Source organism: Galendromus occidentalis, unplaced genomic scaffold (genome assembly GCF_000255335.2).
Source record: "Galendromus occidentalis unplaced genomic scaffold, Mocc_1.1 scf7180000077532, whole genome shotgun sequence".
NCBI classification, from domain to species: domain Eukaryota; kingdom Metazoa; phylum Arthropoda; class Arachnida; order Mesostigmata; family Phytoseiidae; genus Galendromus; species Galendromus occidentalis.
Genome location: NW_003805520.1, coordinates 180,597 through 208,130, shown reverse-complemented (window position 1 = coordinate 208,130; position 27,534 = coordinate 180,597). Strand labels below are relative to the sequence as shown.

The 27,534-nt window shown below is 51.5% G+C and overlaps 5 protein-coding genes across 5 annotated transcripts; 1 reads left to right on the top strand and 4 right to left on the bottom strand.

The window, feature by feature from the left end:
* Positions 1–259: 259 nt before the first annotated feature.
* On the bottom strand, positions 260–6,455 carry LOC100904202 (zinc finger MYM-type protein 2). Its single transcript, XM_029112893.1, is given in 10 exon segments — positions 260–851; positions 982–1,115; positions 1,263–1,436; positions 1,530–2,158; positions 2,307–2,974; positions 3,077–3,138; positions 3,141–4,132; positions 4,263–4,457; positions 4,661–4,936; positions 6,326–6,455. Coding segments are annotated over 9 exon segments (3,201 nt in total). The 5' UTR covers positions 4,836–4,936; positions 6,326–6,455; the 3' UTR covers positions 260–679.
* Positions 6,456–8,799: 2,344 nt separating this feature from the next.
* Positions 8,800–10,793, bottom strand: LOC114828503 (uncharacterized). Its single transcript, XM_029112891.1, has 2 exons — positions 9,213–10,793; positions 8,800–9,096 (listed from the first exon to the last, which is right to left on the bottom strand). Exons 1-2 carry the CDS (start codon positions 10,791–10,793, stop codon positions 8,866–8,868), a joined length of 1,812 nt encoding a protein of 603 aa, XP_028968724.1. The 3' UTR covers positions 8,800–8,865.
* Positions 10,794–11,750: 957 nt separating this feature from the next.
* On the top strand, positions 11,751–13,352 carry Unc50 (Unc50 RNA binding protein). The gene is made up of 4 exons (XM_029112888.1): positions 11,751–11,838; positions 12,225–12,754; positions 12,871–12,972; positions 13,060–13,352. Exons 2-4 carry the CDS (start codon positions 12,226–12,228, stop codon positions 13,194–13,196), a joined length of 768 nt encoding a protein of 255 aa, XP_028968721.1. The 5' UTR covers positions 11,751–11,838; position 12,225; the 3' UTR covers positions 13,197–13,352.
* A 604-nt stretch (positions 13,353–13,956) lies between these two features.
* Positions 13,957–20,791, bottom strand: LOC100903911 (lactosylceramide 1,3-N-acetyl-beta-D-glucosaminyltransferase). Its single transcript, XM_003748456.3, has 8 exons — positions 20,724–20,791; positions 20,432–20,570; positions 19,837–20,010; positions 15,256–15,634; positions 14,854–15,135; positions 14,509–14,716; positions 14,318–14,398; positions 13,957–14,219 (listed from the first exon to the last, which is right to left on the bottom strand). Exons 1-8 carry the CDS (start codon positions 20,789–20,791, stop codon positions 14,117–14,119), a joined length of 1,434 nt encoding a protein of 477 aa, XP_003748504.3. The 3' UTR covers positions 13,957–14,116.
* Positions 20,792–21,883: 1,092 nt separating this feature from the next.
* On the bottom strand, positions 21,884–27,385 carry LOC100901466 (glycogen synthase kinase-3 beta). Its single transcript, XM_003748439.1, has 8 exons — positions 27,134–27,385; positions 26,342–26,417; positions 25,472–25,569; positions 24,442–24,602; positions 23,778–24,234; positions 23,479–23,672; positions 23,174–23,360; positions 21,884–22,905 (listed from the first exon to the last, which is right to left on the bottom strand). Exons 3-8 carry the CDS (start codon positions 25,503–25,505, stop codon positions 22,718–22,720), a joined length of 1,221 nt encoding a protein of 406 aa, XP_003748487.1. The 5' UTR covers positions 25,506–25,569; positions 26,342–26,417; positions 27,134–27,385; the 3' UTR covers positions 21,884–22,717.
* Positions 27,386–27,534: the final 149 nt, after the last annotated feature.

Here is a 27,534-nt window from a genome sequence, read left to right as displayed (position 1 = left end):
ATAGTCTTGGTTGTAATCGATATATCGTTTGCTCAGATTTGTTATATTTTAAAGTCTTTTGTACAAACATTCGGATATTTTACATGAACGAACAAGCAATAATTATTCAAACGACGATAATAGCCTAGGGCGTCATAAACCTCTGACTTGACTCACTCCGCCTCCGGGGAGATCCCAGTTGCAGTATCGACACCGTCATTGTTCATACATTAATATCGTATCATCATCATCATCAATAATGACCGTATAATTCCAAGTGATCAACGATTACCGAAACAACTCTCAACTTTGTTCCACACCCTTCATATTCCTTTCTTGCTCTGCCCGCAGCTCTCTCGGTCAGCTGGTTGATTACTTGAACATTCGTCACTGAATATCGATCGGTGTAAGCTAAGGCGTTCTATGTAGATGATTTCAGACTAATGATGAAGTGCCATAGGAAATTCCTTCTGAACGAGCAACGTGGAACGCAGCTATGAAACGTATGAAGGAAGAATTGAGTGACTTCATAATCACTGTGTCGATGGCCGACAAATGAGTGGATGAGTGGGTGGAGAACGGCTGGCTGGTTGACTGACTGACTGTCTGTCCGTCTTACTGACTGGGTGACTTGTACCTATCGCCCTGTTTGTCGTTAAAAACAAGTTTACGAGTGACGCTCTATTATACAAAATATATCCTATTCCCGGTGAAACGACTCTAGAACCTTATATCTGTTCAAAGCTCGAGCTAGGCCGCCGATTTCCAAAGAATCCTCGCTGTACCATTCTTCCACGCCGTGGTCGTGTTCGTTCCAGCCTTGTCTTGGCTCGAGGTAGAAACTGCTTGACGCTGGTTTCTGAGGGACACCGCTGCAAGGTTTGGAGTTCGACTGAGACGATTTCTCTTTTCTGAGCCGGCAGTCATGAGGGAAGACGTTCCCCAGACTCACTCTGGGATACCACCGTTTGGCCGCGCACAATATTGGGGACATGAACTCACCGTCTCGATATGTAAGCTTCAACGATTGCGACCGGACAGCGGCTCTTCAAATCGGGCACTTGTGAAATGACTTTATCATCAACCTTCAAGACTTTAATGGTTTTGTTTTCAACAGTTTCACATTCGACTGTCACCTGGAATGGCAGTGAGAGAATCAACTGGTGAGGATACCATGAAGCACATTCTGGGGTAGGCTTCGGGAATTTCGCCCGGATGGGCATTCGTTTGGAGCAACAGCATTCAACGAGCTGTGCGGAGCCCTTAGCCGTATTGGTATTCACCTTGTCGAAAGTTAACTCGTCGTGAAGGTCTGGGTCGGTCAGTTTCGCGTATCTGGCCAGAACATACGCAACTGTATTGAGAAGAACTTCTGGACTGCTCACTCCGAGCTGACCCGTTTTCCAGAAAAGCTCTTCTTCGATGAGTTCCGATCCCTGCAATTCAACATTCCCGACCTCAAAACATCTGCAGGGAGAAACTGAGGCGAATTTGCCCGAAAATGCCCGCCCTCGAGCGATAATATGCGATAACAACGTTTGGCAGCGTACCTTTTCGGGATTCTCCAGCGCCGAAGTGAGAGTACTGACATAATCATTGAATCCACAGAATGCGGAATCGTTGAAAATGTTGATTGTGCTCTTCTTCCGCGTCAAATAAAGCTGTAGGCCCAAGAAGACCTTCACGAGATGGACGACGTCGTTCGTCTGCGCATCGCCCTGACTGTCTTTGCCGAAAGAACACAGCGCGGAATTCATGCTCTCAGGCGAAAGTTTCAGAAACTCCTCGAGGGGCGGCCTGATCTGCTCGTTGTTTTCATTGTTCTCCGAATCCTCATCTTTCGACTTCTCGCCAACATTGGAAACCCATTCCTTCCACCGATCACAAGCCGCGTCGACGAGCTCATCGAGCGGATCGGTGAGGGATTTACATCGCTTCTTGTCAGACTCCCCGTTTTCCTGTGCGTCTTCACTGTCCGCATCGTCTCGGACTCGTTTGACGGCTCCTCCCGATTGATGGTTTAGTCCGCCGTTTATCTTGGGCTCCTTCAAACGCTCGGAAAGTTTGTTTGCTAATTCGTGGAGATCGCCGATCATTTCCTCAATCCTCTTGGGATCGCTTCCCGCTTGAACGTGATCCACGTTCAAGAGCATTGCTTTGATGAGCGAGCTGGGTTTCTCTGCATCAGATAATAATCGAACGGTCAGTTCCAGAACATCATGCGTATCATCATCCATATTTCATATGTCATCAGTCAGTCCATGTTTCATCTACCGGGGGCTCAGCCGCTCCGGCTGGACCCGATCCTGAGAAAGGAGGTTACTCACTCTTTCCAGTTATCGTCTCCTCGACGCGTTCCTTATCCAGCTCATCCTCTGAATCCGGTGGCTTACACTGTATCGACTTATTGCGAACTTCTTTGGGGGGAGGTGGTCTTACAACGATGGGTCCGTTATTGAGGAACGAGACCCCTTGAGGAATTTGAACCTGCGGTTGAACTACGGTGTACTGCGCCTGCGGCGTCGTCCCAAACATTTTTGTCATCACAGCTGCCGGAGGTTTCGGTGAGACGACAGGGACCTGTGTGACGGCCGGAAGTTTCCTCACCGTTGGTTGCTGAGGAACAGAGACTGTTTGGGTCGTCAGAACGACTTTGTTGCGGAGTAGCGTTTGCTGTTGCTGCTGTTGTAGGACTTGTTGCACGGATATATGCTGGGCTGCGGTCGCCGCTGGCGTCTGCAGCTGTTGTTGTGCTTGCTGTTTCTGCTGCTGTTGCTGCTGAAGATGGAGCTGCTGCTGCTGGGCGGTGTGTTGTTGCTGTTGTTGCTGCTGCTGCTGCTGTTGCTGTTGTTGTTGTTGTAGAGCGGCCGGCGTTTTGTTTTTGAACATGTTCTGGAAAGCTACAGCGCACGTGTAACAGCAGAAGTTCCGTACCGAAGCGTCGCTCATAGTCAAGTGGAACTGCGGACGCGAGACTTTCGAGCATTGGTCGCATCTGGAAGAGAAGAATCGAAGATGTCAATCATCAGTAATTCGCCTGCCCAAATTCCTCACGGATCTCCATAGGACAATGGGATGGAAGATTTGAAATCCTCACTTTAGGAAACCCTGTGGTGTCTTGGCTAAGATATGATGTTGCTGCTGCTGCTGCTGCTGAATTGTTGTTGCTGCTGCTGCTGTTGTTGTTGCTGTTGGAGATGCTGCTGCTGTTGCTGTTGAAGATGCTGCTGCTGTTGAATCTGCTGCTGTTGCTGATGTTGTAATTGCTGCTGCTGTTGCACTGTGATTTTGTTCTGGAGGAAGGATTGCTGATTGACGACCTGTCTCTGTTGGGTCTGTATCTGCGGAGCTTGGGCAATCGCCGCTGTGGGCGGAGCTGTCTGACGAATCGACGACGATCTCGTCTTGTGAGAGTTGAGGCAGTTTATCGAGCAGAAGAGTTGCACAACGTCGCTCTCGCCGTTTTTCTCGATCATGTCGAAATTATATTTCTTCACTTTACACCACGAACAAGGCACGATTTTTCGGTGACCCAACACGAAAAGGTTCAGACAGGTTTTCGAGCAGAACTTTTTTCGGGTACCCTTGAGACCGAGCTGCAATGTTACACACTGGTCCTGTTTTATCCGGAAGCACTGGCAGTTTTCGCAGTAAGCCCCGTCGAGCTTGTTGTCGAATCGGAATCTCGATAGGCACTGGTCGCTGCAAACGCAGGCCCATTGCTTCTCTTCGGGGCCGTATTTGAACTGCAGCTGCTTCGGAAAACACTTCATGGTGCATTGCTTGCATTTCTCGGAGGGATCGACGGTCCGGTTCGGACTCAGATTCTCGAAGTGTTTCACACACTCCCGCGAGCAGAATTCCTTGAAGAGTCCCTTCTCGCCGACTTGTGCGACCACCGGATCGATCTTCTCCCGCGTCAGATCCTTCTGGCAGTAGGCGCAGACTTTGAGACCCTTCTTGAACTCCTCGAGGCATTTCCCGGTGCAAAACTGCCGGATATCGGCTCCGAACCGCACACAGTATTTTCCCAAGGACAATTCTTGCACAACAACGTTGCAGTTGGCGCACAGAGATCCGATCTGCAGCTGATATCTGCGTAAACACGGTACTCCACAGAATTCCATGGCTTCCCAGAGGAGTGCGTCGGCATCTGGAAAAGGAATCGAGAGAGAGTTTTAGAAGTCTGTCAGGTCTCGACACTGTTCTTCGCCGAGGACGCCCGCGCCCCAACGATGCTCCGGGGATTCTCTCCAACGCTATTCAATTCCTCGGATACTCACTGCCCAATCCTAGCTGTTTTTGGCAAACCAGACAGTTTCTCTTGGGCGCCTGTTTCCTCTCCATGAGCTCGAAACATTTCGCAGAACACAGCGGCTGCTGAGTCCCCAGACGTGAGCAGAGGTATCCTCCGGTTTCGATTTCTTCATGACAGGCTTCGCATTTCTCTTTTTTCTTTGGCTGTTTCTCCTTGAATGCTGCAAATCAAAATAGAAATCGACATCAGTTTGCACATTGAGTGCGCCCGCGCTCCCAGCGGACGTTCGGCGCGACGAAAACAACGAATCCGTTGGCTTGCCGGGGCCAGCCCCGGACACGGGCACCGGGGAAAATTTCGGACTCGATCATTCCCCGTCTGCGTTAGCGAGCATTCCAAGAATATGAACCGGTTGACGCTCACCTTTGAAGCATTCCTCGTTGCAAAGCGTGACCTGCGCGCCTTTGTAGAAGATCTTCAGCTTGAGTTTCTTCTTCTGCGCGCCGCACTGCATGCAGGTTTTTTTCTTCTCCTTCTTCGAGTCTCCATTGAGATTTCTGCCCGAGTCCTGAGTCGAGTCGTCCAAGTCCTCCGCCATGGTGCGGCCTATCTTGACGGTGGCGGTAGAGCGGGCGGACGGGCGGTCGCTTCAGCCGCTCCGGATAGCTGCTAGCCTAAAGGCACAGGAACCGGCGTTGACTGAAGTTGGAGAATAACGGGGGGAACAGTTTTTAGGATGGGTTTTCTTGATCTAAAATTGACGAAGACAACTTCTTGTCGAAAAACGCGGCAAGCGTGACGCGGTTAGCTCTGGGGCTACCTGGCGGAACGTCGACGCGACGCAGGAGCTCCTTCGGAGTTTGCGCGGCGGGAGCGAGCACGCAAACGAGTGCGACCAAAACAACGGACTCGGTGCTCCGGTATAGGGAGCGTGCCGCATATCCAAGTACCGCTAGTGCACATGAAGAGAACCCGTATGCGTCAGCTAACCAAGACTCCTCTCTTCTCGCTCGCTCGCTAGCTAGCACTTTCTCTCTATTCGTGCATCTGGTGAGTGAGTAGCTATGGTGGTGAGCCGCTGCTGCCGCCGTTGCGGCCGTCGCCGCCGCTGCTCGGCTGCCCAACTCGCAGCCAGTGTGGCGATGGCGTTCCTTTTCTTCTTCCCGTCGTTTTTCTCTCTCAGTCGACTATTTTTCCACTTCCTGCTCCCGCAAGTGGGCCGTCGGTCGCTCGCTGCCTGCTGCACGTCGATGGCGACGGAATCTCTTCGTAGAAACCAACGCCGCCGGCGCGTCCGCCGACCGCCATTGCACGCGAACTTTAATCAGCGCAAACAACAACGACGGCAGCGGTGGTGGCGGCGGCGGCGGCAGAAGCCCCGGCAGCCAGGATGACAACGCTGACGGCAACGACGTCAGTGACATCAACGGTCCCGATGAGGGAATTATCTACCGATCGAGGGACACCGAGTTAATTGAGAACGCCCGCGAGCTTCTGCTCCATCGGTTCTCGGAGAGCGTCGACGGCGAGGGGCTCGATATCGTGACTGCGGAATTCGAGGGGTCGTTCGAAGAAACCAGAAAGTCAAAGCCAGCGGAAAACTTCGCGCCCGAGAGCCTCCAGAGGATGCTCTGACCGGCAATGCGGTTCGTCGAGCTCGAACCCCGGTGGAGGGAAAAGATGGGGTTGGGGGGTCGAGGCCAGCGGACCCGGGGGTTCTTTGGCGCCAAGTCAACAGGTTGGCATCGACGCGGGCCCTTATTGACAGCGTCCGAGCGGGATTAGGATGCAGTGAGGAACTGGGCCCCCCTCGAGTCGAGAGCACACACGCTCACACGGACTACGAAAACGCAACAGCGGAAGCGATCACACGAAAACCAGAAACTTACTTTCCCTCCCCCGCATGCTAACACCCCACCGAATCGATGGGTAAATTCGGAAACGCGATGCCAGCCGTAATATCGAAAGATGGAACATGCATGGCTTCTAGCAAACTGACAACAAGTAGTGCACTTCTATTTAACTACTATTACAACATTATATGTGTGTATATGCGGTCCATGCCGAGTGAAAAAACGGGGAACTGACCTTTCTCCAGTCCAGTGGATAGTCGCTGAGAAACGTTTGCACAAAACCGCCTAACGGTCCCGCTAGAGGGTGGGCAGAAAGCGGATGTTTCGGGAGAATATTAGCCAAAATGTGGAGAATCCGCTCGGGCGGCAAGGGCCAGCGTACCTAGGCTAACACACAGTGCAGACAACTGCTCGATGTCAACAAGCACCCGTCTTGTAGACCGATCGGACTTGTCGGCGCTAGGGGGCGCTTTCGAATTCTTGGCGTCCTATGCACGGTGTATTCCGATCCGGGAGCATCACGACGATTGTGCGCGGAGTGACGTTCGACAAATTTCTGCTGAGTTTCAAGTTTTCACATTCGCTTCTACAAGGACCGGCGCTATCTTGAAAGAGCGAGTTGTCCCCACTGTGGTCGTATAGTGGCAACTTCTAAGGGCTTGGGAGAGGATGTCCGGGAAACGATACCGGCGCTCAGAATCGACGACGATTCCTCGCTCACAGAGAACAATTTTTTCTGAACTAGCGCCTAGACCTCGGGTCGGCTGAAGAACGGCGGAACTGCTCGACTGGACTTGGTCGTCGAGAACCCATATCGAGTCCGCGATCGAGGCTTTCAAACTTCGTGGATTGAGGGGAGAACGCGGTCTCTCCGCCACACCCTACGAAACAGCTTCCCACTCCTAAAAATCCCGTGCATTTGTCTGTGCCTGCCCGAGCGGCGGTCTTGATTGGTCGGTCGATTCTGGCTCGCGGCAGGCTCGCGTCCCCTCCACTACTTTCTACAGCTTCGATCGGCGAGCCCAACGCGGTGAGAATTCGGGGTTTACAGAACTTCGACCTGCGGTATCGCGGCACTGTCTTCCGCGCGAACCATTCGATGATGCGATTGATGAGACGACAAATAGGCATCAGAATTCATTGATTGGGTATAATGTTCAGAGGTCGGGATTCGCATCGCCAGTCTTCATGACGCAACGCCAATCATGGAGTTTCCGGAAGCGGAGCCCCTGAGAGTTCGCAGACACAAATCGATAAAACCTTCTGCGCCCCCCTTCGAGCGAAACCTCTGAAATTTCCCCGATCCAAGTTGCTTCCCGTCCCGGAACCAGTTATCGGGAATATCGTCGGTTGTAGGATCCCAGATCGGGAGTGCTGGAGCCGACTTCCAGATGGAGCGCTCCAGATGGGGTTTCCCGATCGGAGAGGGGAAAGGCCGCCGCATGAGATTTCTCGCCCCGAAATATTAGTGTGTACCGTGGAGCAAATTTGTGAGACGCATTTTCGAACCGGAGGGGAACCTATTGATCGGAAAGACACGAAGCGAGGAGCGAGATAAAGAAAGAAATATTTTTTTGCCGACAAACTTTTCGAGAGGGAGGAAGCCATCGCCCCTCTGGAGAAGTGCATACGACCTCGGAGAGCGTCTGAAGGCGGTGGGGTCCTCTCGCCGCGTCGCAAGTCTGAAGCCTGAATCATTGCGCGACCGCCGAGAATGCTCCGGGGAGGAGACGAAGAAGAGCAGCAGTCGGGGGCGGACACCAGTGCGCTCTCTCTATCTTCGACCGAAGGCTCTCCTGGACTTTCTAGCCTATAGGTGGCCCTCCTAGACTCGGGCTGTACACGAATCGGTGCTCCGCCGATAGACTGAACATTGCCTGGAGTCGCTCGACATTTTCCGCAGGGATGTACGGTCGACACTGCTCTCCAAGCGTTGCTCGAAGAAATCCAGACAAAGGACCCTGTTAACGACAATTTGAGATTCAGCGTTGATGACGCTCATGGTATGAGTTTCACTGCGGGATTCCCGGCCGAGAATCGCGTCGTGTTCCCGGGAAAATTCCAGGACAGGAGCACCGGTCATCATTCCGCTTTTGAGATACTCGAAAACCGCGACCGTATTCCAAATGACAAAAAGAAAAGCTGTTATGTTCGTAGCACCTGAATAAGGCCCGACGCAAGATTTTCGAAGCGCACGCTCTTCAGAATCGACCAGTCGAGTGGACGAAAGAAATGGAATCGCGCATGTCATGTCGCTCTCCTTGTCGTCCCCCGAGGACAGAGAATTATCTGAGGAAATTATCTGCTGAAGGTGAGAGTCGCGATAATGGCGCTCGCGAAAAAGGATATTCCCACAGAAGACTTAATGAACCACACATTGGGACCCGACCTCAGTCTATCAACGGAGGGAGTTGGCCTCGAGAACTGGAACGCATCGATCAATTCATGTCGGAACAAGAGCTCGTTCCGCATTATACTCAACGACACCGGGACCGAATTCGGGATCGAAGTAACTCGATTCGAGCACGAATTCATTCAAGCGGAAAAACCCCAGAAATCCCCCCCCCCACTTTCTCATGCACAGAAAGTCCGGCTCTAGCGCTAGAAACAAAACAAACTCCTAGACTCCTGAACTCTCAACAGGAAGGAACCGGTGTGAGTGAGTTGCGAAAAACGACGTGCTTATGCGGGAAACTCGTCTTCCATTCATGTACAATAGCTTTTTATGTATGCCGTATATAGCGCACGATTTATGAACAAACAACATGGTGGTTTTCAGTCATTGTCTTCATCACTATCGTAAACAAAATCGTCAGCAGCCAGAGCGGCGCGAGCCGCAACCTGAGCCGCGAGCGAAGCTTCGAACCCAGTGTGGCCGACACTGCGTAACATTGGCTCGTTCTCTATCGTGTCCTCATCGTCCTCCGACGAAGAAGACGAGGGTTCTTCAAGTCCTAATCGCTTCATCGCCGCCGCTTCCCGAGTGATTCGTTCCGCCTCTTTCAACTGGAAGATAATTAGACCCCATCAGACTAGGGAACGAACAAATGATGAGTGCTCCGAGGGAAGACGGGGCGCAGATATTCGAAAAACTTCTGGAAAACTCCCTCGAGGGTTCTCACCTTCAAAACATCCTTGAGCTGGTTTAGAACCGGTGGCGCCAGAGATGCACCGCACGCTTCTCTGTCGTCAAGATCCCTCGAGCAGTCGACTTCATCATTTCTCGTTGAACAATCCGACTTGCCGACGTACACTTCATCGAATGCCGGCTCGCTCGGCAGACTTGCGAGGTCCACAACCGGGGTCTCCGGATGGCTCTCGATGCTGGCATGCCTCGAGGCCGACCTCGGCGTGGTTGGCTTCGGTGTCCTCTTCGAAGTAACCCGTACCTGGAGATCGGCGCTGAAGCTCACGCTCTGGGTAAGGTTCCCGTTGAGGATTTCGATCATTTCATTTATGGCGTCCACCGACAGAGCGCTGCTCTGGTCTTGCCCCTCCTGGATTTCGTAATGGATCGCAGTCGCCAACTGGAGACATCGTTCGAGATTTGTGCACAGCATTCGCACGGACACATCACAGTCGGAATACTTTGACTTGATGTTGCCGTTCTTCAACTGCGTGTTCAGTCTAGTGAACAGAGAGCTCTGCTTCGCTTTCAGCTCGGAGTACTGTCTGCACAGGAAGTCGTATTTTTTACCTTGGAGCGCGACGACGCTTTCCAAGGCCTTCTTGCACAGAAACACCGATTTCATGCTCAGGGCGCATCTCTGCACCAGACCCAGACAGAGATTCCTCAGACATTCGGAACGATGGAGATCGTTCAGCGTTTTTAACGAGTGCACGGCTCCGTAACTGTAGTTGTCGGTGCTTTCTTCGATGCTCTCCGGTTGACAGAACAGCTTAGGACAAGAAACGCGGCAGTCGTCCAGGCCAACCGGCATGATCAGCTCGACGTCGTCTTCGAGAATGGCCGTGCGGATGTCCCGCGTCACGGCCTGCCACAACAGGCATTCCGACTGAATGGTCTCGAACACGGTGCGAGCGAAGAGTTTCGAATCGGCTCGCGCGATCGTCTCGATCTCGACGAGTGCGGTGGATTCGGGCTGTCGTGAGCTACTCGCGTGGCCGTGGCTCCCGCCCGCTTGAAGAGATTCGTCGTCTTTGATCTGGACCAGCGCCCACTTCAGGAGACAGCTTTGCATTGACTGGATCGGCGTCAGCTGGAGAACGCTCAGTTTCAACATGGACACCGAGAGGAATTTCGACGCTGTCAAACCCAATGCTGTCACCAACGATAGCAGCTGGATTTTTGAACTCCTACGAAGACAGAGTAGTATGGCGAATACCGCCAACGTCGACACCAAGCAGTGCCTCCGATACGTTTCTGGCCATTTCCGCTCTTCGTCGACGGTGGCCAAGTTGACCTCCGATGTCAATACGGATTCGACGTATGCTCGATCCTCAGGGAGCAGCAGGCGACTGGTTAGGATTTCTCTGACGATCGAGTCGTAGATTTCGTATGGTTCGACAACCGATTTGTGAACGTTGGTCACCGTCCGAACAACCTTCTGAGTGTACCATTGCGCAGTATACATCAGAGAACCCCAACAGGAAAGCGGTTCGTCCGGGCTCGGTTCTTGGAGCTTCAAGCACGATCTCTGTGGGGAATCGATGTCCTCGTGGCTCTCGTCCACGTCCGCCATCGTTCGATGCTCCTGGAAGGCGATATTCATATTCAGCGAAATAAAACTCGTTCCGTAAAACACGAAAGCTAACAATCTGAGGCTCCCGGAGAGTCGGGGTCCGGCTCTCCTCGGTCGCGACGCCTCGGCCCCTGACGAAGTCTTTTTGATGACAATCGGGTCGATTTTGGGGAATGGCCCTCTATGCCCAATCCCATCGGTTCGACCACAACAGGTACAGAGACAACATCAACTTCCCCCGCAATCATGGGGATGCGGGGGAAAGCTGCGCCGCTAGACGCAATCGCGAGAAGAAGAATCCAGATTACTGACTCTCCTGACATCAGTTCGCGACGCACTTTGACGGGAAGGACTCGAATGGTTTCGCGGAACATTCCTGGACCATAAAAGATATCACACTACTGTGCGAGAGCGAATTTTAATTCAAAATCAATTCGAAGCGCTCTGGTGCCGAGTAGACACAATAACGCACATTTGTAGAGGTCGTAACTGTTTTGGTCGGGGAGGGATTTCGCTGAGATCGGAAACGACAAACCGGAGCTCAACACCGTGCCCTAATCCCACCTCTGAGGAGCGGAGACGCTGATGGATTCAAAACTTTCTCCGGAGCATCACTTCGCTTCAGCGTGCAATAAAACTAACTGTGTGCTTCTTTGACAGTGGTTGCCGCCATGTTCGAAGCGCGGTTAGAGAATTGTTGCTCGACTGCACCCGGAAACCGCGAGGCTCGCATTGACTCTGGTGATCGCATCCGAAAACGGTCAACCTTTTGGAGCGCTCATCGATCGACATCGATGGGCCGATCGCATGCTTTTCGGGCCCAGAACGAAGATATCTGCTTAGATCTGCTGATTTCGATAGAGAAAATATGTTTCATCATCTCGATTCCGTTCAATTGGACGCAAGTCGTTACTTGCTTCCGGGAGTCGCAAACGCCTGCGAGTTCTGTTTGTTTACGAAGGTCCGCCGTCGAAGTGTGGAGTTTCTTCTCTTCCCGGAATAAATCCTGGAAAGTGAGTGGAGAGTGCTTATCAAATGACATAAGGTGAGGAATGGTGCTCAATTCCCAAGTAGGTGGGGCCTTCCGATCCGAGGTGACACCAACAATCAGGAACCCTGATGTTTTTTGAAGCGACGTCAAACGTCATCAGAGAGCGAGTTCATTCGAAAACTCGGGGGTTCTCGGAGCGACTTCGAATATTCCGACGATCATCGAATCCAGCGGGCAATGAGAACGTTATGTCTCGGAGCCTCAAACCGTCTCGCCGTCTCCGAGCTCGAGAAGCCTTAACGCTTTGCTGATTCCTTTGGGGTGGTTGTTGAGTCTGCTGATTGAAATCGAATTCCACCGCCCCACATCATGACCCACCGTCCTCTCAGGGAGATTGAAATGATGACAGCCTTGCTGAGTTTCGCTCAACTCTATTCCAGGATGGACCGTCGAGGTCTTATCAACGGTCTCCCCAAGCCGATTCCCGGAGGAGATCGCAGATCTGCTAGAGACAAAGGAACGCGGTACATTCGCCGACTGTTCCATTTTCAGCACATGGACTTCCAGTTCGCGACCTGGCAAATGGCCTCTCTGTTTTATTCCCCGCAGAAGGTCTATCGGAATTTTCAATATCGAAAGCAGACAAAAGATCAGTTCGCCCGCGATGATCCAGCGTTCCTCGTGCTCCTCTTGATGTGGATGATCGTGTCGTGTGTTGCCTTCGTCGTCCTGCTCGGCATCCACTTCTTGGGCTTCTTCAAATTTTTGCTATGGACGATTTTCATCGATTGCGTTGGGGTTGGTCTCGTCGTCGCGACGATCGTGTGGATAATATGCAACAAATACCTCATCAAGCCTTCGTGCCGTCTCACCGAAGACGTTGAATGGGGATACTGTTTCGATGTTCATCTCAATGCATTTTTCCCCGCGTTGATAATTCTACACCTGTTCCAACTCTTTTTCTATCACAGTGAGTGGAATCAATGGTTTACTGGAATCTTCTGGTCAGTTCATGGTGTTCCTGTGCGGACATCGGTTTCCGAGAATAGACGATCATCCCCGACATTGATATTTTCTTGCTTCCAGTCGTTATACGGTACGACACCTTCGTGAGTCGATTCTTCGGCGACACGCTTTTTTTGATTGCTTGCGCCTACTATGTGTACATAACGTTCCTCGGATACAGTGGTGAGTGGATCGATTTTTCCCGCTTTTCGTCGTCAAAATTGACTCATTCCCATCACAGAATCAACTCAGTCCTGAAATTCATTCCAGCTCTTCCGATTCTGAGGAATACAAAAGTTTTCCTCTATCCGATGGCAGCACTGCTGGTCCTTTACCTGATGTCGCTGACGGCAGGTTTCAACCTTTGTCGAACGCTGGTGGATTTTTATCATTACAGAGTGATGTAAATAAGTGACTGATGTGAGTGTAAATATTGCCTCATTGTCCAGAGTTATATATGCGATGTATCGCGTTTATTGAGCTCAACGGACGGAGCTTACAGAAGCCGATGAGCTCACGGAGAGCTGTATCCTAGAAGGTCCGAGGGGAGAAGATAAAAATTGAAGCTATTTCTACCGAAGAATGATCCCTTGTCTTGCGATCCGCCTCGGTTTGCCCGCTCTTAATTATCACCCAGCTACCTTGGGTCCAACTACCTTACTTTCCAATGATAGACGATATCCTCCAAGTGTAAATAAGGCGGCAGAAATATTTCGGTATGGAACAAGGGAAGTCCATGGCCGAGTTCGATACCGCGGGGCATGAGCGACTTCGGGAGATGATTCCACCACAAAGTTCTGTTTTTGTCGCATCGTTTTAATGATACATACCGCGCGTCTACCGTGAGCATGATGCTATCATCTCCTAACGATGGATGGGACTCTTTGCCCAAAAGCTGGCAAGGAGCTTCTTCCTCCGACCTGGGATTTGAGGGGACATCTGAAAGTGCTCCGGGACATGTCATCGGTCGCAACCACTCCAACGGAAGACGGATTTTTCTCGAATTGAAAGCGGGGCCTTACTGTCTCGGAATTTAAATTATACCCAGACGCGATTCATGAAATCGGATCGCCTCAAATTCACATCCCAGGTTCCCGACCGACGCCGTTGCTGGCATTCCTGTATCGCTTAGGCCCCATCAATGATTCACTCTTGGCAGACTCCAGATGAGGTTCTTTGTCGAGCCTTTTATTTCTATGCGGAAATTCAGACGATACGGGCATCAGAGAACAAGGATCTTAGCTCTTTCACGGAGAGGCCTTGAACACCGTCTCGTCAGTCTGAGGAGATCACCTCCTCGCCAGCGCACCCTCAATCACTCGCGACATTAATTCAAGCTTATGACTTTGGCTTTCCCTTTGCGGGGTGAGTTGAGCGTTTCTTTCGTTTCTTCAATCTGCAGGGTGAAAAGATCGAAACAACAGGAGCATCTGGAAGTCGATCCGTTCTTGAGAGGAGGCTTTCGGAGGGTACGGCGATCTTCGTCAAGCCATTCGTAAGCTCGAAAAAAATGCGGATTCCAACTTACTTTCTCTTCTGACACTCTACCGCTTTTTGATGAGCTTTGTACGTGAGTTGTGGATCCCCCCAGGTTGGTCCGAAAACGTATCTAGGGGCGAAAGAAGGGTTCGATTGGCTGCGTCAGGTTTCCGTAACATTCGCCCAATGTTGCTTGGGCGCACTCGAAGGGATTCCCGCTGAGTGAGCTTTCAGCCTTACTTCCACTCCTTTTGAGCGTCGCTGTTGCTCCACGTAGTTGTCGATTCAGCCTCCGTTGTGAACTTCTCATTGATCCGTGTCCGCTGGACACCTGCCATCTTCGCTAAGGTTCCGGTGACATGCACGTCGTCGACCCAGAAAAACGGCCGGTACTTCGACTCCAGATATAGTCGGCGGGCGATGTCCGGAGTCATCAGATAAGCCCAACCTGGAGATTATTGACATCATCATTCTTCGCCTGGCCGAGTTTTCCTAGCGACGAGCTCCCGAGAACCTGACTAAGTGGGACCTGGGCTCTCTCCTGGCACTGAATTATAGAGAAATCTTCCGGGGATCCGCTCTTACCCGAGCAGTAATCCTCGTAGTATATCAGAGGATATTCTGGCGTTTTGACCATCCATTTACTGCCCTTGTCTCTGGTGACTGGCATCTGCTGTTGCACGTAGCAGATGAGCGAGTTTGTGCTCTCTGCCGTATTCCGTAGCAATCGGTGGAAATTGAATAAGTGCACAAATATGTCATCATCCATTTTCATGACCCGAGGAGCTCGAGAGCAATGCTCCCAAACCCATTTGAGACCCATGACGTGTTTATAAGTGAGATTACGGTAGGCGTCCACGAAATTTCCTGGAGAGAATTCACACCTTCAAAAAGATGGAAGTTGAAATTTTGGTCTAGGGACTTCTTTCTTTTATTTCCGGGAGTCACAAAGTTTCAGTGAGCTCATAAGACCTCTGGGTGACTCACCTTGCACGATGTCGTTGTGTTTTTCGTGCTCCCTCAGAATCCGCTCCTGGACTTCGCCGTCGCTAGCCATTGCTAATAGGAATATCAATCTGATGGTGAAACCCCTCAGGCGGGGCGATCCGTTACCCCAGGAGAAGCGGATGGCTTTCCGCTCATTGAAGTGATGGCAGGCAGAATGTATAAGAACCACAAGACTCTCTTTCGAATCACAGGTCGGTGCGTTGAGGAGGTATTCGAAACCGGGCAAGTCTACGAGATACTCATCGGTCCGATTCAGGTCCAAGCGGGGACACGGTTTCGCATTCCGTACACAATTCTGCTGCTGCAAGAGCGTCCGCTCTTGCTCGGTGAAGATTTCTTGCTCGATGCTGAGCTTCGTCTGTTCCGGAAATGTGCTCAGATAGAACACACACAAACCGATCCACCAGATCACCAGCAGAGCATTGAACAGGTTCACTTTGCCCCAAAGCTTCCGACACATTGGAGAACGCATCCTGGCTTCGGAAATTATGAGCCGGGCCAAGGAACAGCGAGAGCACGATTATTGTCGTCCATTCCATAATCGAGGTCCAATATTATCCTCTACGATCGCGAGGTCAGCATTAGGAATATGGCAAAAATACCCTGCATGAGTTGCTCGACCGCAACTCCCATCTTCTGACATTCTGAAAGAAGACCGTCTGCGCGGCGCTTGTCTTACGAGGAGATCCTTATATGGAAGTTTCGCAAACCGTTCAGATTGAAGCCATGGTGACAGTAGGCTGCACTTCTTCAAGGGACGCTTCTCACCTCGAAGCTACACGTTCGTATTCCGGAGTTGAGATTTTCACTGATGCCAGCCGTGAACATGCCAGCCCTTGCTCGCTGGCGAGTAGGAAGGTAGCTCCAAGTCCCGCGAGCGGCGATCCCGCGGCAACACTTCATTGAATGAAATCGTGTGGGATGATTCGGTACGGTGAGCACACCGTTTAGTGAGTGGGATGGATATGAAGACGCCGACCTTGCCAAAACCAGAGAAGGTACAACCGATCAAGAATGAATGACATTTTCGCACGAAATGGAAATGCATGCTTCCACACGGAATCCCGCGTTTGCCTCCGATTGATGAATCCAGCGAAACCTGCATCTTGAGCATTGTGGCTGGCGGGACTTTAGGTGGGACTGAATTATGATCCAAATCATGGTTTTGGACACCATTGAGATCAGTTCTCTCTATGGTCGGGGCTTCGGCTGGACTCCTTCTGCGAAGAAAAATGAGACGAGCGATTTGAAAGGTTGAGCATCCTTCGTTTCCGGGGATCTCTTGTCCTGCCGAGAAGCCGGTCGTGCATCCTTGACTACAGGAGAACGTCTCTGCTCGCTCGCAGGTTTTCGCGAACATCAGTGCTTTTCCCGTAACGGTACAGTGCGTCTTAAATGATGTGAGCTCGAATACTTCGAGTCGAACCCGGTCGCCGCCGCGGCCTCGAACACATCCGATTACTGCTGAAGAGAAACGCTCGGACAAGTATGAGTTTTTTGCGACTCCGTCGCTCCAGACGCGGATGCTACGAAGCTGGCTCCTGGATCAGGTCCGATACGTAGGATGTATGCAAACCCAAGAGGAACGACAGAGGCTCGATATTGTTCAAATGAGGTACCTCTATTTACCTCTCATATAATTCAGAAACACAATTTTATGATAAGCCTTACTTTCAAGACATTCCTTCCATCTGCTGCGATTGGTTCCTTCGAGACGGTCCTCCTTTCAATCTTTGTTGATTGGATAACTTTCTCTCTCACCCCTTGCTTCGTCGAAGGAAACCCATACTACTTCGCGTCGTGACTCGACGAACGCATGTGATAGTGTGCTATTCAAAATGGGGAGACGTGGGTTCTCGTTGGATGGTCAACTGGTTGCTTGGTCTGCTTCCGAGAAGGCGTGGATGAGGACTTGAGGCATTGGTAATGATTAATGAGGAATCGCGGGACAGAGGATACGGGGTTGGGCTGAAGGAGGGCGGGGGGGAGGTCTGAGAATCAGGAGTCAATTGGTCTATCAGTAGCTCGTTCGGGTGGCAGCTAGGCTGAATCATAGGTCTGCCGCCGTCGTTCATCGAACAACAACAACAACATACCCTCTTTTTTCTTCTCTGTGGACGTCAAAAATAGCTAACCGCGTCGTGAGCAGAGAGGAACCCATCGAAGAAACTTCCCGTGTGCCTTCCAGTGTGGCCGATAAAAGTCTCGGCCGGAGTGCGATTGTGCTGTCTCTAAAGCTTACCCTTTGATGTTATCTAGAATGCGTGACCATCCATCTGGGTTGCTTGCTCGGCCGCTCATCTGAAGATCTCAAGGCAGCTGAGCTCGGGGAGGAGGGCGAGCGAGCTATCGATTACTCACCAAGTTAATCCGTTTTCAACCATCGATTGAGCAGTCAGTCAGACGAGACGGCAGCCAGTCTGTCAATTATCAGTCAGCCACTCGATCAATCAATCGCTCAATCAATCAATGAAAGTTTTATTCGGGCCACGGTTCCAACTAGGGAGAGTGCAGCGCAGCAGCCTCAGTTCATCAGAGAGTCAACTCACCAACCGTAACAACTTGCGATTTCACTTGAATGTGGGAGAGACAAGATCTGTGGCCATCGAAAGTCAGTCATGAGTCAGCTTCTAAACGAAAAACGAGTCATTCAGTCCGTCAGTAAGTCGGTCATTCAGTCCGTCAGTAAGTCGGTCATTCAGTCAGTCCGTCAGTAAGTCGGTCATTTAGTCCGTCAGTACGTCAACCCGCCCGTCCGTGAGACATCAAGCTCCTCCAGAACATGATCGCTTGTGTCATCACTTCGATAGAACTCCTACCCCAAGCCTTATATCACATTGAAAGAAGGTCTCTACTCGTCTCGTTGGTTGGATCCGCTGACGGATCTTCAGCGTTCTTGCCTTTTTCCGCGTCGGGTGTGTTTGAGATTCGAGAGCACCGGAATTCAAAATTCGTCACGGTCTCACGGAATCCCCCGGAGCATATGTGAGTTGCGCGAAAGCGACTGATCCAAAAAAGCGGGAAATTCCGCGAGGGGCTTCTGCGGACTCGCTTTCTGAATCCAGCTTTGTCGATTCAAGGCACCGCATTCTGCGCGTATCGCATTCTTCGAGTTGATTTCGTCTACGAATGTCTAGTTCCAGTCGGGAGTTCAGACCCGACCGTGTCTCGATCGAGTTCCATACTCATGATCGGGTAGATACATATGTACCTCAACGTTTGCTAGAAGCATTCACCAGCACCCTAGGTCCCGGCCGAACTTCCATGGACAGAAGCTCTCTCAGACACCGACGTCGATTATTCGGAAATGTCTGCTCGATGTACATATGTGTACTGCCGATTCTCATGTACATACAGCTCCCCGGTGTAGAGCCCGGGATACTAGGAGGACAAGACACGGCTACAGCTAGTGTGTGATAGGCTCCGAAGGAGGAAGGATGATAGCCTTTAGTTGCACGATTGACAGAGACCTTGTGGTGGAGAGGAACCTGATCGACGATTCTGCAATATTTAGTAGCATTCTGTCTCTCCTGACGTCCTCCGTGTCCTCCTCCCAAGATCACGCCGGGCTCAGGCGAGGTGAGACAGGGAGCATATCACCGCGAAGGACACCGGAGCGCTCGAGGCACACCAGAATCCTCTGCCCGAATCTTGCCATATTTGATCAGATCCTGCCCATCATCCCATGCTAACCGATGGGAGACTCTAGCTTTCCAAGCGATTGCTCGGGTTCTAGGAGGAAGGACAATACAAATCCGGCACAATGAAGCGCTGAAGATACCATTAAGGTCAGAATCGAGAGAACTCTTACAGGAGCAAATAAGTGAGCCAGGAATGACGCGATGTAGAGCGCTCCCATCCTAAACGGGAATGAAGGATTACGAAACCCGTCGGATCTTATGTATAACGGAAAATCTGAAGCGTGGTAGGTCGGGAGAGATCAGGGTCGCTGATTCCGGATCCAGCGTCAGAATCTTCTAGCCGGCTCTGATGTTTGAGTCACGCCCATTTCTCGGATTCGCCGAATTTTTCGAATGCCGAGTTTTTTGTTCCCTGCTCCGGAGTAAGCTAGGGTCATGGAGATTCCGGGGAATATGCACCCACACATGGACCATCTACGGTAGAAATTTCGAGTTACTCGGCTTTACATGCTCCCGGAATTTTATGAATCCAGCTCATCCCGGAGCGGAGGCAGAAAAAATGCACCGTATCTTCTCAGTCTGAGTATCAACGTGCACGTGACATCTTCACTGCGGGGCACGGAATCTGTCGCCTGAAGAATGAATGTAAAAAATTGAGCAGGAATTGCTCGGTAGCCAAACCGGATGACTTCCCAGAGCGCGTTCCTCTCGCAAAAAACATTGGAGAATTGCCTTCAAAATTGCCTTCGAGGCCTCTTCAACCTGTTCTGCATGGTTAGTTTTTTTGGCACATAGATGGTTCATGAATTTCCTATGAACCGAGCGTCGAATTTCCGACACGATTTGTTTGGAGCTTGCTTGCAAGTATTATTGGAGTGAGCGTGTATGGGGATCAGGATCAGTCGTATGACAAGATCACGGCTGGAGAGGCGACCGGAGCGGTCATTTCTCCGGCGGGTAGGGGACGAAGGAAGCGGCTATCCGTCAGATTTTCGCTTATAATTAGTCTTAAACCCTCATAATGACATAAATGAGTCTCGTCGATAAGATTCATGGTCACGAAGACACCCTGTAGCCCGTCGTACGCTTCCACCTGACGCCTGATTTTTCTAATTTCTTGACGATCGGCAGCCCGACGAGATTGCATGTCGCCCCGCCGTCAATCTGACCGCGCAGCTCCTTCCCTTTTGAGAGACCGAGAATCTCTGTTTCATCGGCGGCTTGCTCGTCAGGGTGAACACTTCGTCCTCTTCCGAGTTTGCCTTCGAGGCCTCTTCAACCTGTTCTGCATGGTTAGTTTTTTTGGCACATAGCCTAGGAGTGACGATACTTCTCTCATGTCGAGCGTTTGAAGTGGAAAGCCGAGCAGCTCTTTGGCTCATGCCTGGTGCCGCAGTTGCCTCGAGTTTGAAACAGTCTCGGATTGTTCTTCTGTTGAGTTCGTTTTCCCAGGAAGACCGGACGGCTCGATGCTATCGGAAGTTCCGCGCAGAGTTCACGGTACCCAGACTTGCTTGACCGGCATTGCCACTGATTTCGTTGAGCGTTTTGCGATCATCTTTGAGAAGCCTCAAGATCTGCATTTGCTCCTCGTTTTCCTTGAAAGCGGCCTCTCTGGCCCTGTTCACGTTCGTGCCGAGCACCAGTTGATCTCTGACAATTCGAGATTCGGAGCCTCCTCAGCAGCATTGCCTATCCATCTTGATGACGACCGTATCGAAGAAGTCGTCGGTGTTCTCCGCTATCTTTCGAGTTGTTTCATGGAATTCGTAGCGCCGATGCAGTATATTGACATGCTCCTCGAACCGGGCGTTCAGAGTTGCGAAGATCGTCTCAAACGTCCGACACATCGGATCATTATCGGGACTTGCCATGTCCTTCTCGATGACGGTCCCTAGAATCAGATTCCGCAGGAGCCCCTGTTCTCTTCACCGAAAGAAGTGCGGAAGGTTGCCAACTGCCTCCCAGACCATGCCTAGTAGATGTTCCCGAGCAGCGCGAAATCCTGGAAACTTTCCTTGAAGTTGATCTATCTGTCAGTCTGATCTTCTCCCGCGAGCACCTGCATTGGCGACGGCCGAACACTCTCTGTCCTTTTTGAAAACGTCCCTTCATCGGACCCATTCGATGTTCATCGATTCCAGGGAGCATTGGTTCACTTGCAACTGAGTCATGTTAAGATGCCGACGATTGAATATACGTAATTCATTACGGAGCTCAGATCTACCGTGCGAGTCTCGCGCGGGCGCGAGCACAACAACTGTTTATTGATGATAGTGATCTATGACGATACGCTATTCTGCCAGCCATCTAACACATTAGAGCAGAGGAAGTCGGGCCGCAATGGCTCGCGCTTGGAACTAGTTGAATCTCGAGCACTCTTTGTCCAAACATCGGAAGACGCTTAATTAAGGCCATTCATCCGTTTTCAATGGGGTATGCCGTATTTCTTCTGATAGACGGGCTCTTCTAAACGGGCACCTTCTAATCATTAACGGGCACCTTCTATTGGATGGACACCCACTAAATGCGATTCGGGGACGACTCTAACGATTGAGACGACTCTGTGATGGTACGACGAAACTTCCAGTTTGGGATGTGAATGTGTCAAACGTGGGTATCAAAATTGATGCAAAGATGAACATCTCGACGAATCGAGAGTGTTGAATTTAGTGGAATCGAGCAGGATCGAGGAATAAGCGGGTACCGCTTAAAAGACGGGCAACTTCCAATCAACGAGCACTTCCCGGGGAGTGAAAAATGAACGGGCATGCCCATCTATTAGAAGAAGCACGGTATTTGATTGCATACCTGATTACTCCGAATCGGAGCCCGTCGACGAGGTCGACGGCGTCTCCGGATCCAGCGCATAGTGGAGCTGCGCTACGACCCGGAAGACGTGGCCAACCCGCACTGGAAGTTCAGACCCCGAGAGGGGTCTGCAAAACATTTCACGGGTCCGTCTGTAGTTCTGATCCGCAGGAATATTTTATTCCGTCCTCCATCACAACTACACGCCCCCGATTCGACGATGTAATAATTTGGTATTTTGGAACTAGGTAATTTCTTTTTGTTTTTATCGTAACGATTACTCGCTCGCTTAACTCTGAGTGTTTCTCTCACATTCAATTGTTCTCTGACTTGCTTTTACTCTCTCTCGTCTGGTTCCTCTCGCTCTCCGAAAATAAATCAATACAACCAAATATTCCTTCAACCAATCCGCATACAGTCTATTCAATGCTGCAGCACATCATCATTGATCATCATCATCGTCTGCGGTGATTTCGTCGTCCTCGTTCAACTAAACTCAGTTCAACAAAGTGTTTTCCTTTCCTCTCTTCTAAAAGTGGATGGCCAACGCTCTTTTTCTCCTTCTTGCTTGCCGGGATGTTCTCTCCCAGCCGCTGCGGCTGCGGCTGCTGCTGCGTCGATCAACCTGAGGCAGATCAACCGGGGAACATTCTTCTCGCACGAGTTCCCCATCACCTCGATGTCGTCGAAGTAGCTACTGCTGCTGCTGCTGCTGATGCTCGTCTCTCACCTATGCTTATCCCTTTCCGTCTATCGTTCGTTTTACCGTTTATACAATCATCATTCTCATTGTCGACTCCGTCATCGCGTAATCCTCCTCTTAATCGTCGTCGTCGTCGTCGCGGTAGTCTTCTTCCTCTTCTCCACGATTGAAACTGACTGTCGCCATCGATAAAGCATCAACTGCTCCCCCTGCTCCCGCAGATTTGCTTTGCCGTCCCTGCGGAGAGATCCGCTGAATGATTCCATCATTTCTGTCAGGGCGGAATTTAATCGTTGGCTCCGCTGGTTTGACGTTGAGTAGCGGCTTTCGCCTGGCCCGAGTTAGAAGAGTTCGACGATGAGGCCTGGGCCCCGGCTCCAGGAGAATCACCCGATGGGGAGCCACCTCCGCTACCCGAAGCCGCAATGTGAGCCGGAATCAGCGCATGATTCAACTGTGGTTGGATTTGAAGCTCTGCAATTTGTCAACAACGCTCAGGTGAACCACTCGAGCATGGGAAGCTTGCTCGATCGGAGTAGGAATATCTCCGTGCCGGAGCACCGCACCATTGCGTATCAGCCATTGCGAGCGCTCGGACGACCGGTCGATACGGGGTGAGGCCTGCCTGCCGATCAGAATTCTCGCCCACGAGCGGTCGGATTCCGGGAACGGTGGAGGACCCCCATCAAGAACAACGACAACCACGCTCGGAGGGGAGCAAGACATTTTCAGAAGAACTCACCGTGTTGAGTGAAGTTAAAAAGCGGTGGCAATCCTCTTCCACTGGGGAGTTTCACATCGGGTTGTCTAAGTTCGTCGAAGAATCGATGAGCGCACGCTTCCAGCGGTGAAACACGTGTCGACGGAGTATATTCCAAGAGGCGCGACACGAGCTCGATTGCATCCGGCGGAGTTCGTGAACGGAACACCTGTTTCAAAGAGAAGACAGTACAGAATCGCTGATATACGGTTTACGATGCGAGCCCCCAAGGGAAATTCGCCAATTCTCCTCGCGTGATGGACGGGAATTGAGTGAAGTATACACACCTTGGCCCAGGGATGAGCCTTGATCTGTGGAAATTTGAACTCGGTGTAGTTCTTGTTCATTTCCCGAATCTGTTCTTTGCTTGGAGTACCGAGAACTTTGATGATTTCGACGAGTTGATCGACTCCGGAATCCCCAGGGAAGATCGGCTGACCAAGGAGGAGTTCGGCCAGGACACAGCCGGCGGACCAAACATCTGTTGAGGGAAGTGAATATTTTCAGTATTCTGCGAATGAGCACCATCTGAACGAGATTCGGAAATTCCTCGCCAATATTATGGTTGCCGGGGAGAGATGCTCACCGATCATGGTCGTGTAGTCGGTCGCGCCGAAGATGAGCTCTGGTGCGCGATAGTAACGAGAGCAAATGTAACTAACGTTTGGCTCTCCCTTGACAAGATTTTTGGCCGAGCCGAAATCGCATAACTTCAGAACTCCCGTTTCGGGATCAAGGAGGAGGTTTTGGGGCTTGATGTCGCGGTGACAGATCCCCAATGAATGGATGTACGCAAGACTGCGGAACAGTTGATACATGTACAGCCGTATGTAGGCGATCGGCATCGTCTGTTTTGACTTGGAGTACTGACGAGCCACTCGGTAAACTGTTTCGGGAATGAATTCCAGAACCAGATTGAGAAACAGGTCATCCTTGCGTTCTCCCGCACAGTAGAAATAGTACTTGAGCTTCACGATGTTGCAGTGATCCAGTTTGCGCATGATCTGCAGCTCGCGATTTTTGAACCGCTTGTCTTGCAGAACCTACAATCGATATGGAGAACTGCTGAGTTTGGCCGCTCGGACTCTTGGGGTAACATCGATTCAATTCAATTCAACTTCGACACGTGACGATTCCCGTCACCGAGCAAACGAGGGAAGCCCTGATTCCTCTATAAACCACCTGTCCTCGGTGGAAAATTCGGGGAAGTCGAGCGCATGCACCGAGCTGCCGCGGTGCTCTGAACGAACCTTTTTGATTGCGACGAGATCATTGTTGTCCACCATACGGGCCTGATAGACCACTCCGAACGATCCATTGCCGATAACCCTCGGGTCTGTGTAAGTGATTTCTACAGAGCGATCCTCCGACGCTCCGAAAGCCTGTACTGACGTGCACTTGCTGTCTTTGGCTGCAATGGAAACATGAAGATCTTGAATCGCGGACCTCGACCCGAATCCACAGCTCCCCGAAATCCACTCTGGCATTACTAACTACTGCTATGCGCAGCGTCGGAAAGACTCGGGAAGGGAGGCGCAGCTCCGAACGGTAAAAGTCCGGTCGGACTGCAAGAACCACAAGAGAGAGTGATGCCGCCGCAATGAGTCCGGATTCCCAGGAAACCGTCCGAGGACCGGGAGAAAGAGCTTCTCTGGGATCGTATGATCGTCAGTCACACTGATGAGCCACCTAAGCGGCACTCTCAAGTCGGGGAGACGATATCCCCGAACTACTAGCCACGGACGTCAACGAATTCCCTTCCGATGATCGGATCATCCTCTGAGCCTAACGCGAGAGGTAACCGTACATCGACACACACACGGGTATCTGATTCCAGCCTCAGTTGGCGCGAGGAAGACAATACGCAGTCCCCTTGCTGAGTTTCGTATCATTTGGTTCATCCGTTGCGTCCGAGATGGTGTAACATTTCACACGGAATTTCGAGCCAGGCGTATCAATGAATTCACACTCGAGGTGGTTTCCGCGTACAACGACTCTCAGACGACCGGACGGAATTCGCAATGACCAGCTCCGCTCGCGGATCCCTCGAAGTTCTCCATATCGTGGAATGAAGTTTCCCGCCCCGGCATTCGGATCCCTGACAGCTCGCGCTTCGATTTTTTTTCCCAAGACGCGCGGTACTCATTCGATCTTCGACGCTCGCGTGTCTGATGATCGGCCGTGGGGCCAACCGCCCTGTTATCGGCCCTCTGTTACCCCGAATCCTTCGCCGGTCTCCAGATTGTTGCACTCGAAAGGAGAAACGAGAATTCAACTTACACAGGGGTTGAGATATTGTCGGGCCACCTTCCATGGCAGACCGCGTATACGGGGCCGCGATCTGACTGATCGCCCTTCGGGACCCCTGTAGAAGATGCCTGCCGAGGAAAAAAAAGAGCTTACTCTCTGGAAACCGACGTGTGACGGCTCTCGTTACGCTATATCGTACCCTAAGATTTCGCGTGATTGATCTAAATGCGACGAATCAAGGTTCGTCATTGCTTTATGCGAGCTATCTCCGGGCCCGTTAAAATGTCACATCGAGCTTTATCAGCTGCGGTTATACGGAGACCGCCATCTCCCGAGCTTGAGACATTGTCATACACAGACTCGCATCGATCGAAAGAGACGACCGGCGACTCACGCTCCGAGCTTCCAGAGTTCTGCAAGCTTTGTTCCTGTTTTAGTGTCGTTCCGCCGTCTATCCGACGACATTCCGGAGGCGGTCGCCCCTAACTGCGTATGATCGAATGAGTGAGCGCGCGCGCCGATAACAGAAAAAACCCTTCGAAGAAGATAATGGATGTTCAAGCGAGCCGCCTTGGGAAAGTGATCTCGATAACAATCGGATCCTCAGGGAAGTATTCGACCGCAGAGTCGTTTTCCGATTGCAGTTGTCCCCTTCGCAACTAAGTCGGAACCCGACCCGACGGTACCGAGCGTTCGATTGGCACGGGCCACACGTGATCACCCGAGAAGAATTTCGGAATAGAAGACAGTCGAACACCGTAGATTGGAGATAGGAGCTGCGGCACACACACACACGCGCACTCACTCGACCTCTACGCATACAATGTACTGGGGACCAATAGAGCACACTCGCGTAGACACCTGAACGACCGAAAGGATTCGACTTCTCTCAGCACTCACTTTAGATTGGCTTAGCTGCTGATTCTCTGTCAAGCTCCGTAGTGCCTCACAGATTTCGGTGACTCCGGCACAATGACTGAAAACGAAAGAATACGGTGAGAATCGCCGAAGTTTGTGATCTGCCGACATTGATTCGGGTGTTTCTATCGCAATGAGTCTGTCGTCGGGATCATCCGGGGATATTCGGATTTGCTTTTTCCTGTCATCAACGGGGCTTCTCGTTCGACTCCGCGGTCCCTTCCTTCCGATGAGGGCGATGAAGTCTCTGCGTAGACGGTAGCCGTCACTGTCCTCGCGATTTGCAATCGCTCCCTCATCCACCTATTCTGGGAACGAGCTCGGAATCCACAGCTCAAACTCCGGATCTCGGCATACGGGGCGCTCTTCGGTCGCCGAACGGATCATTGAACGGACGGTCGAGCTCACGACTATTCAATAGTTCAGATTCAAGACGGAGGGAAGGTTGAGTTGGGAGATTAGAGCTCAAAAGGGAAACTCCCTACAGGCCCTCGAGCCGTAAGATCGCCTTCGACGAGCAGCACTTCGAGAGCTTCGACTCCGGGAGAAAACACAAACGACCCATCTGACCCCCGGAAATCCGTTCACCTCGATGAAGTAACTTTGCGCCCACGAGATAGAAATGGAGCCCCGCTCCTGTCGAGTGGCAGAGTTGCCGACTCCAGCTGCCCAGTGTCCTCCAGCAAAGACGAGCGGGCACGGAATTGAGTCCGATTGCGGCGTAAGTGACTTCTCGCTTCGAAACACGTCAAGCTCGCTTTGCAATCAACTTACCTCCCCGCGGAGGAGTGCAGAGCCCGATGGCTGACCGTATCGTTGCTGCTGCAAGTCGTTCCCTGCAGCAGCCTAAACCCAGCGGCGGAATGGCGAAGCTTCCATGAATTAGTGGCTATACTCTCGACTTCCAACTCTCGGGAGTAGAAAATTCGACTTCATGCTGCTAGTCCATTGCTCTTCTTCGTTCGGAACACTTCAAGTACTCTCAACACAGCCAAATCAAACGCACCAAAATGTCGTTCCCGAAGTGAAAGAAATGAACGCATTCGGGGCTGCGTTATAAGTGTGACGGGCGGTCGAGCAACGGGGCCTGCCTGCTAAAAAACGCGCGCTCTGCTCCGATTCTCCCCCGGGTTGCGGCAGATTCCCGAGGAAAATTCGGGAGGGAGCGATCGGAG

Excerpts from the sequence above, each read along its gene's own strand:
- LOC100901466 (XM_003748439.1), bottom strand. The coding sequence starts at position 25,505 with ATGGAAGGTGGCCCGACAATATCTCAACCCCTGT. Across the intron at positions 24,603-25,471 it reads GACAATATCTCAACCCCTGT|CCAAAGACAGCAAGTGCACG; the intron begins GTAAGTTGAATT and ends TTTCCATTGCAG. Across the intron at positions 23,673-23,777 it reads CGACTACACGACCATGATCG|ATGTTTGGTCCGCCGGCTGT; the intron begins GTGAGCATCTCT and ends TTCCCTCAACAG.
- Unc50 (XM_029112888.1), top strand. The coding sequence starts at position 12,226 with ATGGACCGTCGAGGTCTTATCAACGGTCTCCCCAAGCCGATTCCCGGA. Across the intron at positions 12,755-12,870 it reads CCAACTCTTTTTCTATCACA|TCGTTATACGGTACGACACC; the intron begins GTGAGTGGAATC and ends TCTTGCTTCCAG. Across the intron at positions 12,973-13,059 it reads AACGTTCCTCGGATACAGTG|CTCTTCCGATTCTGAGGAAT; the intron begins GTGAGTGGATCG and ends AATTCATTCCAG.
- LOC100903911 (XM_003748456.3), bottom strand. The coding sequence starts at position 20,791 with ATGGCAAGTCCCGATAATGATCCGATGTGTCGGACGTTTGAGACGATC. Across the intron at positions 14,399-14,508 it reads GACGCTCAAAAGGAGTGGAA|ATACGTTTTCGGACCAACCT; the intron begins GTAAGGCTGAAA and ends TTTCGCCCCTAG. Across the intron at positions 14,220-14,317 it reads GTAGAGTGTCAGAAGAGAAA|ATGCTCCTGTTGTTTCGATC; the intron begins GTAAGTTGGAAT and ends ATCGACTTCCAG.
- LOC114828503 (XM_029112891.1), bottom strand. The coding sequence starts at position 10,793 with ATGGCGGACGTGGACGAGAGCCACGAGGACATCGATTCCCCACAGAGA. Across the intron at positions 9,097-9,212 it reads AGCTCAAGGATGTTTTGAAG|TTGAAAGAGGCGGAACGAAT; the intron begins GTGAGAACCCTC and ends ATTATCTTCCAG.